Genomic DNA, 14,325 nt, shown 5'->3' on the forward strand with positions numbered 1-14,325 from the left:
TTAACCAGGTAGGCCAGATCACCTTTATTTAACCAGGTAGGCCAGATCACCTTTATTTAACCAGGTAGACCAGATCACCTTTATTTAACCAGGTAGGCCAGATCACCTTTATTTAACCAGGTAGGCCAGATCACCTTTATTTAACCAGGTAGGCCAGATCACCTTTATTTAACCAGGTAGACCAGATCACCTTTATTTAACCAGGTAGACCAGATCACCTTTATTTAACCAGGTAGGCCAGATCACCTTTATTTAACCAGGTAGACCAGATCACCTTTATTTCACCAGGTAGGCCAGATCACCTTTATTTAACCAGGTAGACCAGAGCACCTTTATTTAACCAGGTAGACCAGATCACCTTTATTTCACCAGGTAGGCCAGATCACCTTTATTTAACCAGGTAGACCAGAGCACCTTTATTTAACCAGGTAGACCAGATCACCTTTATTTAACCAGGTAGACCAGATCACCTTTATTTAACCAGGTAGGCCAGATCAACTTTATTTAACCAGGTAGACCAGATCACCTTTATTTAACCAGGTAGGCCATATCACCTTTATTTAACCAGGTAGACCAGATCACCTTTATTTAACCAGGTAGACCAGATCACCTTTATTTAACCAGGTAGACCAGAGCACCTTTATTTAACCAGGTAGGCCAGATCACCTTTATTTAACCAGGTAGGCCAGATCACCTTTATTTAACCAGGTAGACCAGATCACCTTTATTTAACCAGGTAGGCCAGATCACCTTTATTTAACCAGGTAGGCCAGATCACCTTTATTTAACCAGGTAGGCCAGATCACCTTTATTTAACCAGGTAGACCAGATCACCTTTATTTAACCAGGTAGACCAGATCACCTTTATTTAACCAGGTAGGCCAGATCACCTTTATTTAACCAGGTAGACCAGATCACCTTTATTTAACCAGGTAGACCAGATCACCTTTATTTAACCAGGTAGACCAGATCACCTTTATTTAACCAGGTAGACCAGATCACCTTTATTTAACCAGGTAGGCCAGATCACCTTTATTTAACCAGGTAGACCAGATCACCTTTATTTAACCAGGTAGGCCAGATCACCTTTATTTAACCAGGTAGACCAGATCACCTTTATTTAACCAGGTAGACCAGATCACCTTTATTTAACCAGGTAGGCCAGATCACCTTTATTTAACCAGGTAGACCAGATCACCTTTATTTAACCAGGTAGGCCAGATCACCTTTATTTAACCAGGTAGACCAGATCACCTTTATTTAACCAGGTAGGCCAGATCACCTTTATTTAACCAGGTAGACCAGATCACCTTTATTTAACCAGGTAGGCCAGATCACCTTTATTTAACCAGGTAGACCAGATCACCTTTATTTAACCAGGTAGACCAGATCACCTTTATTTAACCAGGTAGACCAGATCACCTTTATTTAACCAGGTAGACCAGATCACCTTTATTTAACCAGGTAGGCCAGATCACCTTTATTTAACCAGGTAGACCAGATCACCTTTATATAACCAGGTAGGCCAGATCACCTTTATTTAACCAGGTAGGCCAGATCACCTTTATTTAACCAGGTAGACAAGATCACCTTTATTTAACCAGGTAGGCCAGTTGAGAACAAGTTCTCATTTACAACTGCGACCTGGCCAAGATAAAGCATAGCAGTGCGACACAAACAACAACACAGAGTTACAAAAGTACAGTCAATAACACAATAGAAAAAATCTATATACAGTGTGTGCAAATGAGGTAAGATTAGGGAGGTAAGACAATAAATTGGCTGTAGTGGCGAATTAATTACAATTTAGCAATTAAACACTGGAGTGATAGATGTGCAGAGGATGAATGTGCAAGTAGAAATACTGGGGTGCAAAGGAGCAAAATAAATAAATAACAATATGGGGATGAGGTAGTTGGATGGGCTATTTACAGATTGCCTGTGTACAGGTACAGTGATCAGTAAGCTGCTCTGACAGCTGATGATTAAAGTTAGTGAGGGAGTATGAGTCTCCAGCTTCAGTGATTTTTGCAATTCGTTCCAGTCATTGGCACTAGAGAACTGGAAAGAAAGGCGGCCAAAGGAGAAATAGGCTTTGGGGGTGACCAGTGAATTATACCTGCTGGAGCACGTGCCACGGGAGGGTGCTGCTATGGTGATCAGTGAGCTGAGATAAGACGGGGCTTTACCTAGCAAAGACTTGTAGATGACCTGGAGCCAGTGGGTTTGGCTACGAATATGAAGCGAGGGCCAGCCAACGAGAGCATACAGGTCACAGTGGTGGGTAGTATATGGGGCTTTGGTAACAAAACGGATGGCACTGTGATAGACTACATCCAGTTTGCTGAGTAGTTACCCTCTAGTAACTGAGATATAGGTCTGTATTCACAAAGGAAGGACTGGTTTGACATGTCCCCCTACCCTCTAGTAACTGAGATATAGGCCTGTATTCACAAAGGAACGACTGGTTTGGCATGTCCCCCTACCCTCTAGTAACTGAGATATGGACCTGTATTCACAAAGGAAGGACTGGTTTGACATGTCCCCCTACCCTCTAGTAACTGAGATATAGGTCTGTATTCACAAAGGAAGGACTGGTTAGACATGTCCCCCTACCCTCTAGTAACTGAGATATGGACCTGTATTCACAAAGGAAGGACAGGTTTGACATGTCCCCCTACCCTCTAGTAACTGAGATATAGGTCTGTATTCACAAAGGAAGGACTGGTTAGACATGCCCCCCTACTCTCTAGTAACTGAGATATGGACCTGTATTCACAAAGGAAGGACTGGTTTGACATGTCCCCCTACCCTCTAGTAACTGAGATATGGGCCTGTATTCACAAATGAAGGACTGGTTTGACATGTCCCCCTACCCTCTAGTAACTGAGATATAGGCCTGTATTCACAAAGGAAAGACTACTGAACTAGGAGTTGGGGTTTTATAAATCGTAATGAATATGAGTGGCGGACCTGATCCTAGATCAGCAGTCTTACTCTGAGATGCTTTGTGAATAGTGGCCCTGGGACCAAACTAAAAATAACATGGGAAGACCACAGCTGCAGATGTATAGAACTACTGGGTTACGTGTCATGGTCGCAGTACCACCTTATCTTGGAAAATGCTGCTTATGGAAAATATCGAATTGAGAAAAACACTTCTCAATGACAAATTAACATAAAGATCTACCAATGGCCTGTTTGCGAATTCCTCTCCACCCTCACAACATGAGATAAAAGGACCCACTGCAGCCCACATACCTTCCTACCCAGCTAGCCCAGAACACAGGAGCAGAGCTTCAGACCAGAACTCAGGACTCTAGAGTCATTCTCCTGTCTACTTCAGTGACTCTTCACCAGGAACAGAAACCTGTTCACCATGTCTGTTCCCTTCCGCTTCCTCTGTCTTCTCAGCCTGGCTGTTGGTGCTCTACACTGCACTCCCGTGTCTGACCAGGAGGGGGAGCTTTCAGAGCCTCATTATTCCGACTGTCCCCCGGGCTGGTCAAGCTACAACAACCGCTGCTTCAGGTACGTGGCCTCTCAGCTGGACTGGGCCGATGCAGAGTCCTTCTGCGTGACCCAGGGAGCCAACCTGGCCTCTGTGAACACCATGGGGGAATTCAGCTTCGTGAAAAACCTGATCAAGAGCTTCGACCCTGCTGAGCACCATACCTGGATCGGGCTGAGTGACCTCCACAAGGAAGGGAGATGGATGTGGTCGGACGGCTCCAAGGTGGTCTACACGAGCTGGTCTTCAGGTGAGCCCAGTAATGGAGTTGGTTCCGATCCGGAGAACTGTGTTCACACTAACTACCAGGATGACAAGCTGTGGAACGACACACACTGCTCATACAAGTTTGCCTTTGTCTGCGCCACACGTCCCGGTCTCTGAACCTCAGAGTCTTTAGTTCAAAGATGCCTTTGGTTTCCATAAATAAATACAAACCTTTTAATCTCCTTGTTGGTCGTCTGTCTGATTCAACTAGTTCTTTATTCTCCCTTTGTTAGACGGAGAAGTAGTGAGAATGTAGTGTTTGTTGAGTTGTGAGGTCTGACACTTTCTGTATGACATGCAACTCTGTCTCTTAGATTAAACATTATTCACCCCCCAAACAACACTCTGTCTCTTGGATCAAACATTACTCACCCCCCCAAACAACACTCTGTCTCTTAGATCAAACGTTTCTCACAGGACAGGTCAACACTCTGTCTCTTAGATCAAACGTTCCTCACAGGACAGGTCAACATCAAAACAGGACAGGTAAAATAATGGGGTCGTTGTAATCTCAGCAACCAGAACCAAATCTAGGCCTCTGGCCAGTCACTGCTCCTGGTTGCCATGACAGTTACTCAATGTTTACAATGCCATGGAGTCATCTATCATCGTATAATGTATTATTATTTATTTATTTATTAAACATTTATTTAACTGGGCAAGTCCGTTAAGAACAAATTCATATTTACAATGACGGCCTACCCCGGCCAAACCCAGACGACGCTGGGCAAATTGTGCGTCGCCCTATGGGACTCCCGATCACGGCCGGATGTGATGCAGCCTAGATTCGAACCAGGTTCTGTAGTGACGCCCCTTGCACTGAGATGCAGCGCCATTGACCTTGGCCACTGCTATAAACCAGTCACACTGAACACATTCTGGAAGTGACAACTAACTACCTAATTATGGAACGCCGTTTGGGTTTTTGCGGGTCAAAAACGATACACGTCAAACAACACTATTTGACGTGTCAAATGAGCTTGTTGACCAATCAGGACCTAAATATGACTGTATGTCACATAATAATTTAACACGTGTATTAATTGTTTACATAGTTATTACACAATGATTACGCTATCACTCGTATTTCATATGTCACAACGATTCATCGATACGTATGCTACGATGCTGGTAAAGTTTTGTCTCGAGCGCCTGCCCTTCCCCAAGCTCTGGACTGTGCTGGTCATTAAAAAAGCTACCTAGCTGATGGATGCAAACAATGGCCTTCCCCTAAAAAATAGCAAAACGACATCATCTGTTTCAGTAGCTATAGTAGGCTAGCTAACTATCTAGCTAGGTGTCGTCATCTAAAATAACCCTAATTTAGAAGACAGTTCTTATTTGATTAACGGTGGTCGGACCCATCGATGTGAAGCTAGCCACAATAAGGATCAGCCGGCCTTCAAAATAAAAGTATGTAATTGACGGTGATGCAAACGAATACAAATAGTGGAATTAAGCCCTAATTGAATAGATCATGCTAAAACGAGGTTAGAATGTTGTTATATAAAATCAACAAAAGACAATAATTTGTTGATTTGACAAAAATCTGTTGAAATCACACTGGACAATTTTTTTTTATTATTTCAAATTTATTTCACCTTTAACCAGGTAGACCAGATCACCTTTATTTAACCAGGTAGACCAGATCACCTTTATTTAACCAGGTAGACCAGATCACCTTTATTTAACCAGGTAGACCAGATCACCTTTATTTAACCAGGTAGACCAGATCACCTTTATTTAACCAGGTAGACCAGATCACCTTTATTTAACCAGGTAGACCAGATCACCTTTATTTAACCAGGTAGACCAGATCACCTTTATTTAACCAGGTAGACCAGATCACCTTTATTTAACCAGGTAGGCCAGATCACCTTTATTTAACCAGGTAGACCAGATCACCTTTATTTAACCAGGTAGACCAGATCACCTTTATTTAACCAGGTAGACCAGATCACCTTTATTTAACCAGGTAGGCCAGATCACCTTTATTTAACCAGGTAGACCAGATCACCTTTATTTCACCAGGTAGGCCAGATCACCTTTATTTAACCAGGTAGACCAGATCACCTTTATTTAACCAGGTAGGCCAGATCACCTTTATTTAACCAGGTAGACCAGATCACCTTTATTTAACCAGGTAGACCAGATCACCTTTATTTAACCAGGTAGGCCAGATCACCTTTATTTAACCAGGTAGACCAGATCACCTTTATTTAACCAGGTAGGCCAGATCACCTTTATTTAACCAGGTAGACCAGATCACCTTTATTTAACCAGGTAGACCAGATCACCTTTATTTAACCAGGTAGGCCAGATCACCTTTATTTAACCAGGTAGACCAGATCACCTTTATTTAACCAGGTAGACCAGATCACCTTTATTTAACCAGGTAGGCCAGATCACCTTTATTTAACCAGGTAGACCAGATCACCTTTATTTAACCAGGTAGACCAGATCACCTTTATTTAACCAGGTAGGCCAGATCACCTTTATTTAACCAGGTAGACCAGATCACCTTTATTTAACCAGGTAGGCCAGATCACCTTTATTTAACCAGGTAGGCCAGTTGAGAACAAGTTCTCATTTACAACTGCGACCTGGCCAAGATAAAGCATAGCAGTGCGACACAAACAACAACACAGAGTTACAAAAGTACAGTCAATAACACAATAGAAAAAATCTATATACAGTGTGTGCAAATGAGGTAAGATTAGGGAGGTAAGACAATAAATTGGCTGTAGTGGCGAATTAATTACAATTTAGCAATTAAACACTGGAGTGATAGATGTGCAGAGGATGAATGTGCAAGTAGAAATACTGGGGTGCAAAGGAGCAAAATAAATAAATAACAATATGGGGATGAGGTAGTTGGATGGGCCGTTTACAGATTGCCTGTGTACAGGTACAGTGATCAGTAAGCTGCTCTGACAGCTGATGATTAAAGTTAGTGAGGGAGTATGAGTCTCCAGCTTCAGTGATTTTTGCAATTCGTTCCAGTCATTGGCACTAGAGAACTGGAAAGAAAGGCGGCCAAAGGAGAAATAGGCTTTGGGGATGACCAGTGAATTATACCTGCTGGAGCACGTGCCACGGGCGGGTGCTGCTATGGTGATCAGTGAGCTGAGATAAGACGGGGCTTTACCTAGCAAAGACTTGTAGATGACCTGGAGCCAGTGGGTTTGGCTACGAATATGAAGCGAGGGCCAGCCAACGAGAGCATACAGGTCACAGTGGTGGGTAGTATATGGGGCTTTGGTAACAAAACGGATGGCACTGTGATAGACTACATCCAGTTTGCTGAGTAGTTACCCTCTAGTAACTGAGATATGGGTCTGTATTCACAAAGGAAGGACTGGTTTGACATGTCCCCCTACCCTCCAGTAACTGAGATATGAGCCTGTATTCACAGAGGAAGGCCTGGTTTGACATGTCCCCCTACCCTCTAGTAACTGAGATATAGGTCTGTATTCACAAAGGAAGGACTGGTTTGACATGTCCCCCTACCCTCTAGTAACTGAGATATGGGTCTGTATTCACAAAGGAAGGACTGGTTTGACATGTCCCCCTACCCTCCAGTAACTGAGATATGAGCCTGTATTCACAGAGGAAGGCCTGGTTTGACATGTCCCCCTACCCTCTAGTAACTGAGATATGAGCCTGTATTCACAAAGGAAGGACTGGTTTGACATGTCCCCCTACCCTCCAGTAACTGAGAGATGGGCCTGTATTCACAAAGGAACGACTACTGAACTAGGAGTTGTGTTTTTATAAATCGTAATGAATATGAGTGGCGGACCTGATCCTAGATCAGCACTCTTACTCTGAGACGCTTTGTGAATAGTGGCCCTGGGACCAAACTAAAAATAACATGGGAAGACCACAGGTGTAGATATATAGAACTACTGTGTCATGGTCGCAGTACCACCTTATCTTGGAAAATGCTGCTTATGGAAAACATCGAATTGAGCCAAACACTTCTCAATGAGAAATGAACATAATGATCTACCAATGGCCTGTCTGCCAACTCCCCTGGCGCAGTGGTCTATGGCACTGCATCTCAGGGCTTAGAGGCGTCACTACAGACCCTGGTGCGATTCCAAGTCGTATCACAACCGGCCGTGATTGGGAGTCCCATAGTGTGGCGCACAATTGGCCAAGCGTCGTCCGGGTTTGGCCCGGGGTAGGCTGTCATTGTAAATAATAATTTGTTCTTAGCTGACTTGCCTAGTTAAATAAAGGTTGAATAAAAATGTATAAATAAATAAAATATATGCACATCGTGTCACATATCCTGTCCTATACTGTAGGTTAACAGTGTAGAGGGGTCATGGGTTAACCAGTACATATCCTGTAGGGACACTGTACTGCACATCATATCACACATCCTGTCCTATACTGTAGGTTAACAGTGTAGAGGGGTCATGGGTTAACCAGTACATATCCTGTAGGGACACTGTACTGCACATCATATCACACATCCTGTCCTATACTGTAGGTCAACAGTGTAGAGGGGTCATGGGTTAACCAGTACATATCCTGTAGGGACACTGTACTGCACATCATATCACACATCCTGTCCTATACTGTAGGTTAACAGTGTAGAGGGGTCATGGGTTAACCAGTACATATCCTGTAGGGACACTGTACTGCACATCATATCACACATCCTGTCCTATACTATAGGTTAACAGTGTAGAGGGGTTATGGGTTAACCAGTACATATCCTGTAGGGACACTGTACTGCACATCATATCACACATCCTGTCCTATACTATAGGTTAACAGTGTAGAGGGGTCATGGGTTAACCAGTACATATCCTGTAGGGACACTGTACTGCACATCATATCACACATCCTGTCCTATACTATAGGTTAACAGTGTAGAGGGGTTATGTGTTCACCAGTACATATCCTGTAGGGACACTGTACTGCACATCATATCACACATCCTGTCCTATACTATAGGTTAACAGTGTAGAGGGGTCATGGGTTAACCAGTACATATCCTGTAGGGACACTGTACTGCACATCATATCACACATCCTGTCCTATACTATAGGTTAACAGTGTAGAGGGGTTATGGGTTAACCAGTACATATCCTGTAGGGACACTGTACTGCACATCATATCACACATCCTGTCCTATACTGTAGGTTAACAGTGTAGAGGGGTCATGGGTTAACCAGTACATATCCTGTAGGGACACTGTACTGCACATCATATCACACATCCTGTCCTATACTATAGGTTAACAGTGTAGAGGGGTTATGGGTTAATCAGTACACATCCTGTCCTATACTGTAGGTTAACAGTGTAGAGGGGTTATGGGTTAATCAGTACACATCCTGTCCTATACTGTAGGTTAACAGTGTAGAGGGGTTATGGGTTAATCAGTACATATCCTGTCCTATACTGTAGGTCAACAGTGTAGAGAGGTCACGGGTTAAAAAGCTACAGATACACATGAAGGACAACACTGTACTTTACTGACTCTGCCCTGGATTACAGACCTCTGCCTGCACTTGACCCTGTCTTTTGCCTGCCCCTTCGGGTTTGGTCAAAAAACGTCTGTGAATCTAGCTGTGTGCATCTGGGTCTTATCCTGAGTCAATAAGGGGTCTGGGTCTTATCCTGAGTCAATAAGGGGTCTGGGTCTTATCCTGAGTCAATAAGGGGTCTGGGTCTTATCCTGAGTCAATAAGGGGTCTGGGTCTTATCCTGAGTCAATAAGGGGTCTGGGTCTTGGGTCTGGGTCTTATCCTGAGTCAATAGGGGGTCTGGGTCTTATCCTGAGTCAATAAGGGGTCTGGGTCTTATCCTGAGTCAATAAGGGGTCTGGGTCTTATCCTGAGTCAATAAGGGGTCTGGGTCTTATCCTGAGTCAATAAGGGGTCTGGGTCTTATCCTGAGTCAATAAGGGGTCTGGGTCTTATCCTGAGTCAATAAGGGGTCTGGGTCTTATCCTGAGTCAATAAGGGGTCTGGGTCTTATCCTGAGTCAATAAGGGGTCTGGGTCTGGGCCTTATCCTGAGTCAATAAGGGGTCTGGGTCTTGGGTCTGGGTCTTATCCTGAGTCAATAAGGGGTCTGGGTCTTGGGTCTGGGTCTGGGTCTTATCCTGAGTCAATAAGGGGTCTGGGTCTGGGTCTGGGCCTTATCCTCTGGTCAACAGTAGTGCACTGTTTCAGGAATAGGGTGCCATTTGGGACGCTCCCCAATGACTCACCAGTCAGTTGAACTGGTTTGATTCTATTGCAGATAGTAACAGGACGACTGCTGTTCATAGCTGCTGGTGATGGGTACTTGCTTGTGTCACGACTTCCGCCGAAGTCGGTCCCTCTCCTTGTTCGGGGGCGGCGTTCGGCAGGTCGACATCACCGACCTTCTAGCCATCGCTGATCCTCTTTTCATTTTCCATTGGTTTTGTCTTGTATCACACCTGGTTCCAATCTCATCAATTACACGTTGTGTATTTAACCCTCTGTTTCCCCCTCATGTCCTTGTCGGTGATTGTTTGTTGTATGTATTGGTGTAAGTTATGTTCTGGTGTGCGACGGGTTTGACACCCACTTATTTAGTATATTGTGGTTTTCTGAGTTTTTTTGTATATTCATTAAACTGCTCCCGTTTATACCAAGTTCTCTCTCCTGCGCCTGACTGCCCTGCCACCAGCACGCACCCCTTACAGCTCTCAGGGCGCTGATGAGTGATGGGAGGAGTAGGTTGCTCTGCACTGGCCGAGGTGACGTGGACTTGTCCTCGTAGCTAACGAACATGTACCACAAACACATGCTTTAAACACATCACATAGCTGATCTAGTTTATAGATGAATGTTGCTGGACCCAACACATAGCTGATCTAGTTTATAGCTGGATGTTTCTGGGCTCAACACATAGCTGATCTAGTTTATAGATTAATGTTGCTGGACCCAACACATAGCTGATCTAGTTTATAGATTAATGTTTCTGGACCCAACACATAGCTGATCTAGTTTATAGATTAATGTTGCTGTGCCCAACACATAGCTGATCTAGTTTATAGATGAATGTTGCTGGGCCCAACACATAGCTGATCTAGTTTATAGATGAATGTTGCTGGGCCCAACACATAGCTGATCTAGTTTATAGATGAATGTTGCTGGGCCCAACACATAGCTGATCTAGTTTACAGCTCTATGTTGATTGTCCCAACACATAGCTGATCTAGTTTATAGATTAATGTTCCTGGGCCCAACACATAGCTGATCTAGTTTATAGATTAATGTTTCTGGACCCAACACATAGCTGATCTAGTTTACAGCTCTATGTTGATGGTCCCAACACATAGCTGATCTAGTTTATAGATGCATGTTTCTGGGCCCAACACATAGCTGATCTAGTTTATAGATTAATGTGTCTGAATATATTGAGGTGGAAGGTGACCTGCAGTGTGTAAATATATTGAGGTGGAAGGTGACCTGCAGTGTGTAAATATATTGAGGTGGAAGGTGACCTGCAGTGTGTAAATATATTGAGGTGGAAGGTGACATGCAGTGTGTAAATATATTGAGGTGGAAGGTGACCTGCAGTGTGTAAATATATTGAGGTGGAAGGTGACCTGCAATGTGTAAATATATTGAGGTGGAAGGTGACCTGCAGTGTGTAAATATGTTGAGGAGGAAGGTGACATGCAGTGTGTAAATATATTGAGGTGGAAGGTAACCTGCAGTGTGTAAATATATTGAGGTGGAAGGTGACCTGCAATGTGTAAATATATTGAGGTGGAAGGTGACCTGCAGTGTGTAAATATATTGAGGTGGAAGGTGACCTGCAATGTGTAAATATATTGAGGTGGAAGCTGACCTGCAATGTGTAAATATATTGAGGTGGAAGGTGACCTGCAGTGTGTAAATATATTGAGGTGGAAGCTGACCTGCAGTGTGTAAATATATTGAGGTGGAAAGTGACCTGCAGTGTGTAAATATATTGAGGTGGAAGGTGAAACCACAGAGTGAAACCCTGTGTATTTTCAAGTATTGTGGTGGCAGCATCATGTTATGGGTATGCTTGTCATCAGCAAGGACTGGGGAGTTTGTCAGGATAAAAATAAATATGAAAAGGAGCAAAGCCCAGGTAAAAAGAGAGGAAAACCTACCTCAGACTTCTGAAAACCTAACCTGTGACAGGCCCAGGCCAAAAGTAGTGCACTATATAAGGAATAGGGCTCTGGTCAAAAGTAGTGCACTATATAGGGAATAGGGCCCTGGTCTATAGTAGTACCACTATATAGGGAATAGGACTCTGGTCTATAGTAGTACCACTATATAGGGAATAGGGCTCTGGTCTATAGTAATACCACTATATAGGGAATAGGGCTCTGGTCTATAGTAGTACCACTATATAGGGAATAGGGCCCTGGTCTATAGAAGTACCACTATATAGGGAATAGGGCTCTGGTCTATTGTAGTACCACTATATAGGGAATAGGGCTCTGGTCTATAGTAGTACCACTATATAGGGAATAGGGTGGCATTTGTGACGTAGTGGGAGTGCAGTGTCGCAGGGTTTTAATAAACAGAGCAGGATAATTATTCTGCATGAACGTCTTCTATAAACATGAAATACATAAACATTGAACTCTGAATAATAACACTGATGGCAGCTCATTCCAACAGACCACAGCATCAGACAATACGCTTGCTACAAGCTACCCACAGAGGTGGCAATGATGTAAACAGACTCTTTTGCAATGGCTTGCCAACCCTGTTCCTGGAGAGCCACCCTCCTGCAAGGTTTTAGACTCTTCACATTGGGGAATGAAGTCATGTGCTGTGGCCAACAAATAGCATCCTATTCTCTATATAAAGCCCTCTGGGCACTGTTTCAAAGTAGTGCACTATATATAGGTAATAGGGTGCCATAGGGCTCTGTTTAAAAGTAGTGCACTATATAGGGAATAGGGTGCCATTTGGAACTCAGATATGGAGGTGCTCATGTTGTCCTCCATTTTGTTTTACCAATACAGGACCAGTGGTGACCATAGCTGATGAATATAAGACATGTTGTCCTCCATTTTGTTTTACCATTACAGGACCAGTGGTGACCATACCTGATGAATATAAGACATGTTGTCCTCCATTTTGTTTTACCATTACAGAACCAGTGGTGACCATAGCTGATGAATATAAGACATGTTGTCCTCCATTTTGTTTTACCATTACAGAACCAGTGGTGACCATAGCTGATGAATGTAAGACATGTTGTCCTCCATTTTGTTTTACCAATACAGAACCAGTGGTGACCATAGCTGATGAATGTAAGACATGTTGTCCTCCATTTTGTTTTACCATTACAGAACCAGTGGTGACCATAGCTGATGAATGTAAGACATGTTGTCCTCCATTTTGTTTTACCATTACAGAACCAGTGGTGACCATACCTGATGAATATAAGACATGTTGTCCTCCATTTTGTTTTACCATTACAGAACCAGTGGTGACCATAGCTGATGAATATAAGACATGTTGTCCTCCATTTTGTTTTACCATTACAGAACCAGTGGTGACCATACCTGATGAATATAAGACATGTTGTCCTCCATTTTGTTTTACCATTACAGAACCAGTGGTGACCATAGCTGATGAATATAAGACATGTTGTCCTCCATTTTGTTTTACCATTACAGAACCAGTGGTGACCATAGCTGATGAATATAAGACATGTTGTCCTCCATTTTGTTTTACCAATACAGAACCAGTGGTGACCATAGCTGATGAATATAAGACATGTTGTCCTCCATTTTGTTTTACCATTACAGAACCAGTGGTGACCATAGCTGATGAATATAAGACATGTTGTCCTCCATTTTGTTTTACCATTACAGGACCAGTGGTGACCATACCTGATGAATATAAGACATGTTGTCCTCCATTTTGTTTTACCATTACAGAACCAGTGGTGACCATAGCTGATGAATATAAGACATGTTGTCCTCCATTTTGTTTTACCATTACAGAACCAGTGGTGACCATAGCTGATGAATATCAGACATGTTGTCCTCCATTTTGTTTTACCATTACAGAACCAGTGGTGACCATAGCTGATGAATATCAGACATGTTGTCCTCCATTTTGTTTTACCATTACAGAACCAGTGGTGACCATAGCTGATGAATATAAGACATGTTGTCCTCCATTTTGTTTTACCATTACAGAACCAGTGGTGACCATAGCTGATGAATATAAGACATGTTGTCCTCCATTTTGTTTTACCATTACAGAACCAGTGGTGACCATAGCTGATGAATATAAGACATGTTGTCCTCCATTTTGTTTTACCATTACAGAACCAGTGGTGACCATACCCGATGAATATAAGACATGTTGTCCTCCATTTTGTTTTACCATTACAGAACCAGTGGTGACCATACCTGATGAATATAAGACATGTTGTCCTCCATTTTGTTTTACCATTACAGAACCAGTGGTGACCATAGCTGATGAATATAAGACATGTTGTCCTCCATTTTGTTTTACCATTACAGAACCAGTGGTGACCATAGCT

General features: G+C 43.1%; 1 protein-coding gene across 1 annotated transcript; it reads left to right on the forward strand.

Moving 5' to 3' along the window:
- Positions 1–3,282: 3,282 nt before the first annotated feature.
- On the forward strand, positions 3,283–3,943 carry LOC139575178 (galactose-specific lectin nattectin-like). Its single transcript, XM_071400178.1, has one exon. The coding sequence runs from the start codon at positions 3,380–3,382 to the stop codon at positions 3,893–3,895; it is 516 nt and encodes a 171-aa protein (XP_071256279.1). The 5' UTR covers positions 3,283–3,379; the 3' UTR covers positions 3,896–3,943.
- The last annotated feature ends 10,382 nt before the right edge of the window (positions 3,944–14,325 follow it).

The sequence above is a fragment of the Salvelinus alpinus genome, chromosome 5 (genome assembly GCF_045679555.1).
Source record: "Salvelinus alpinus chromosome 5, SLU_Salpinus.1, whole genome shotgun sequence".
NCBI lineage: Eukaryota > Metazoa > Chordata > Actinopteri > Salmoniformes > Salmonidae > Salvelinus > Salvelinus alpinus.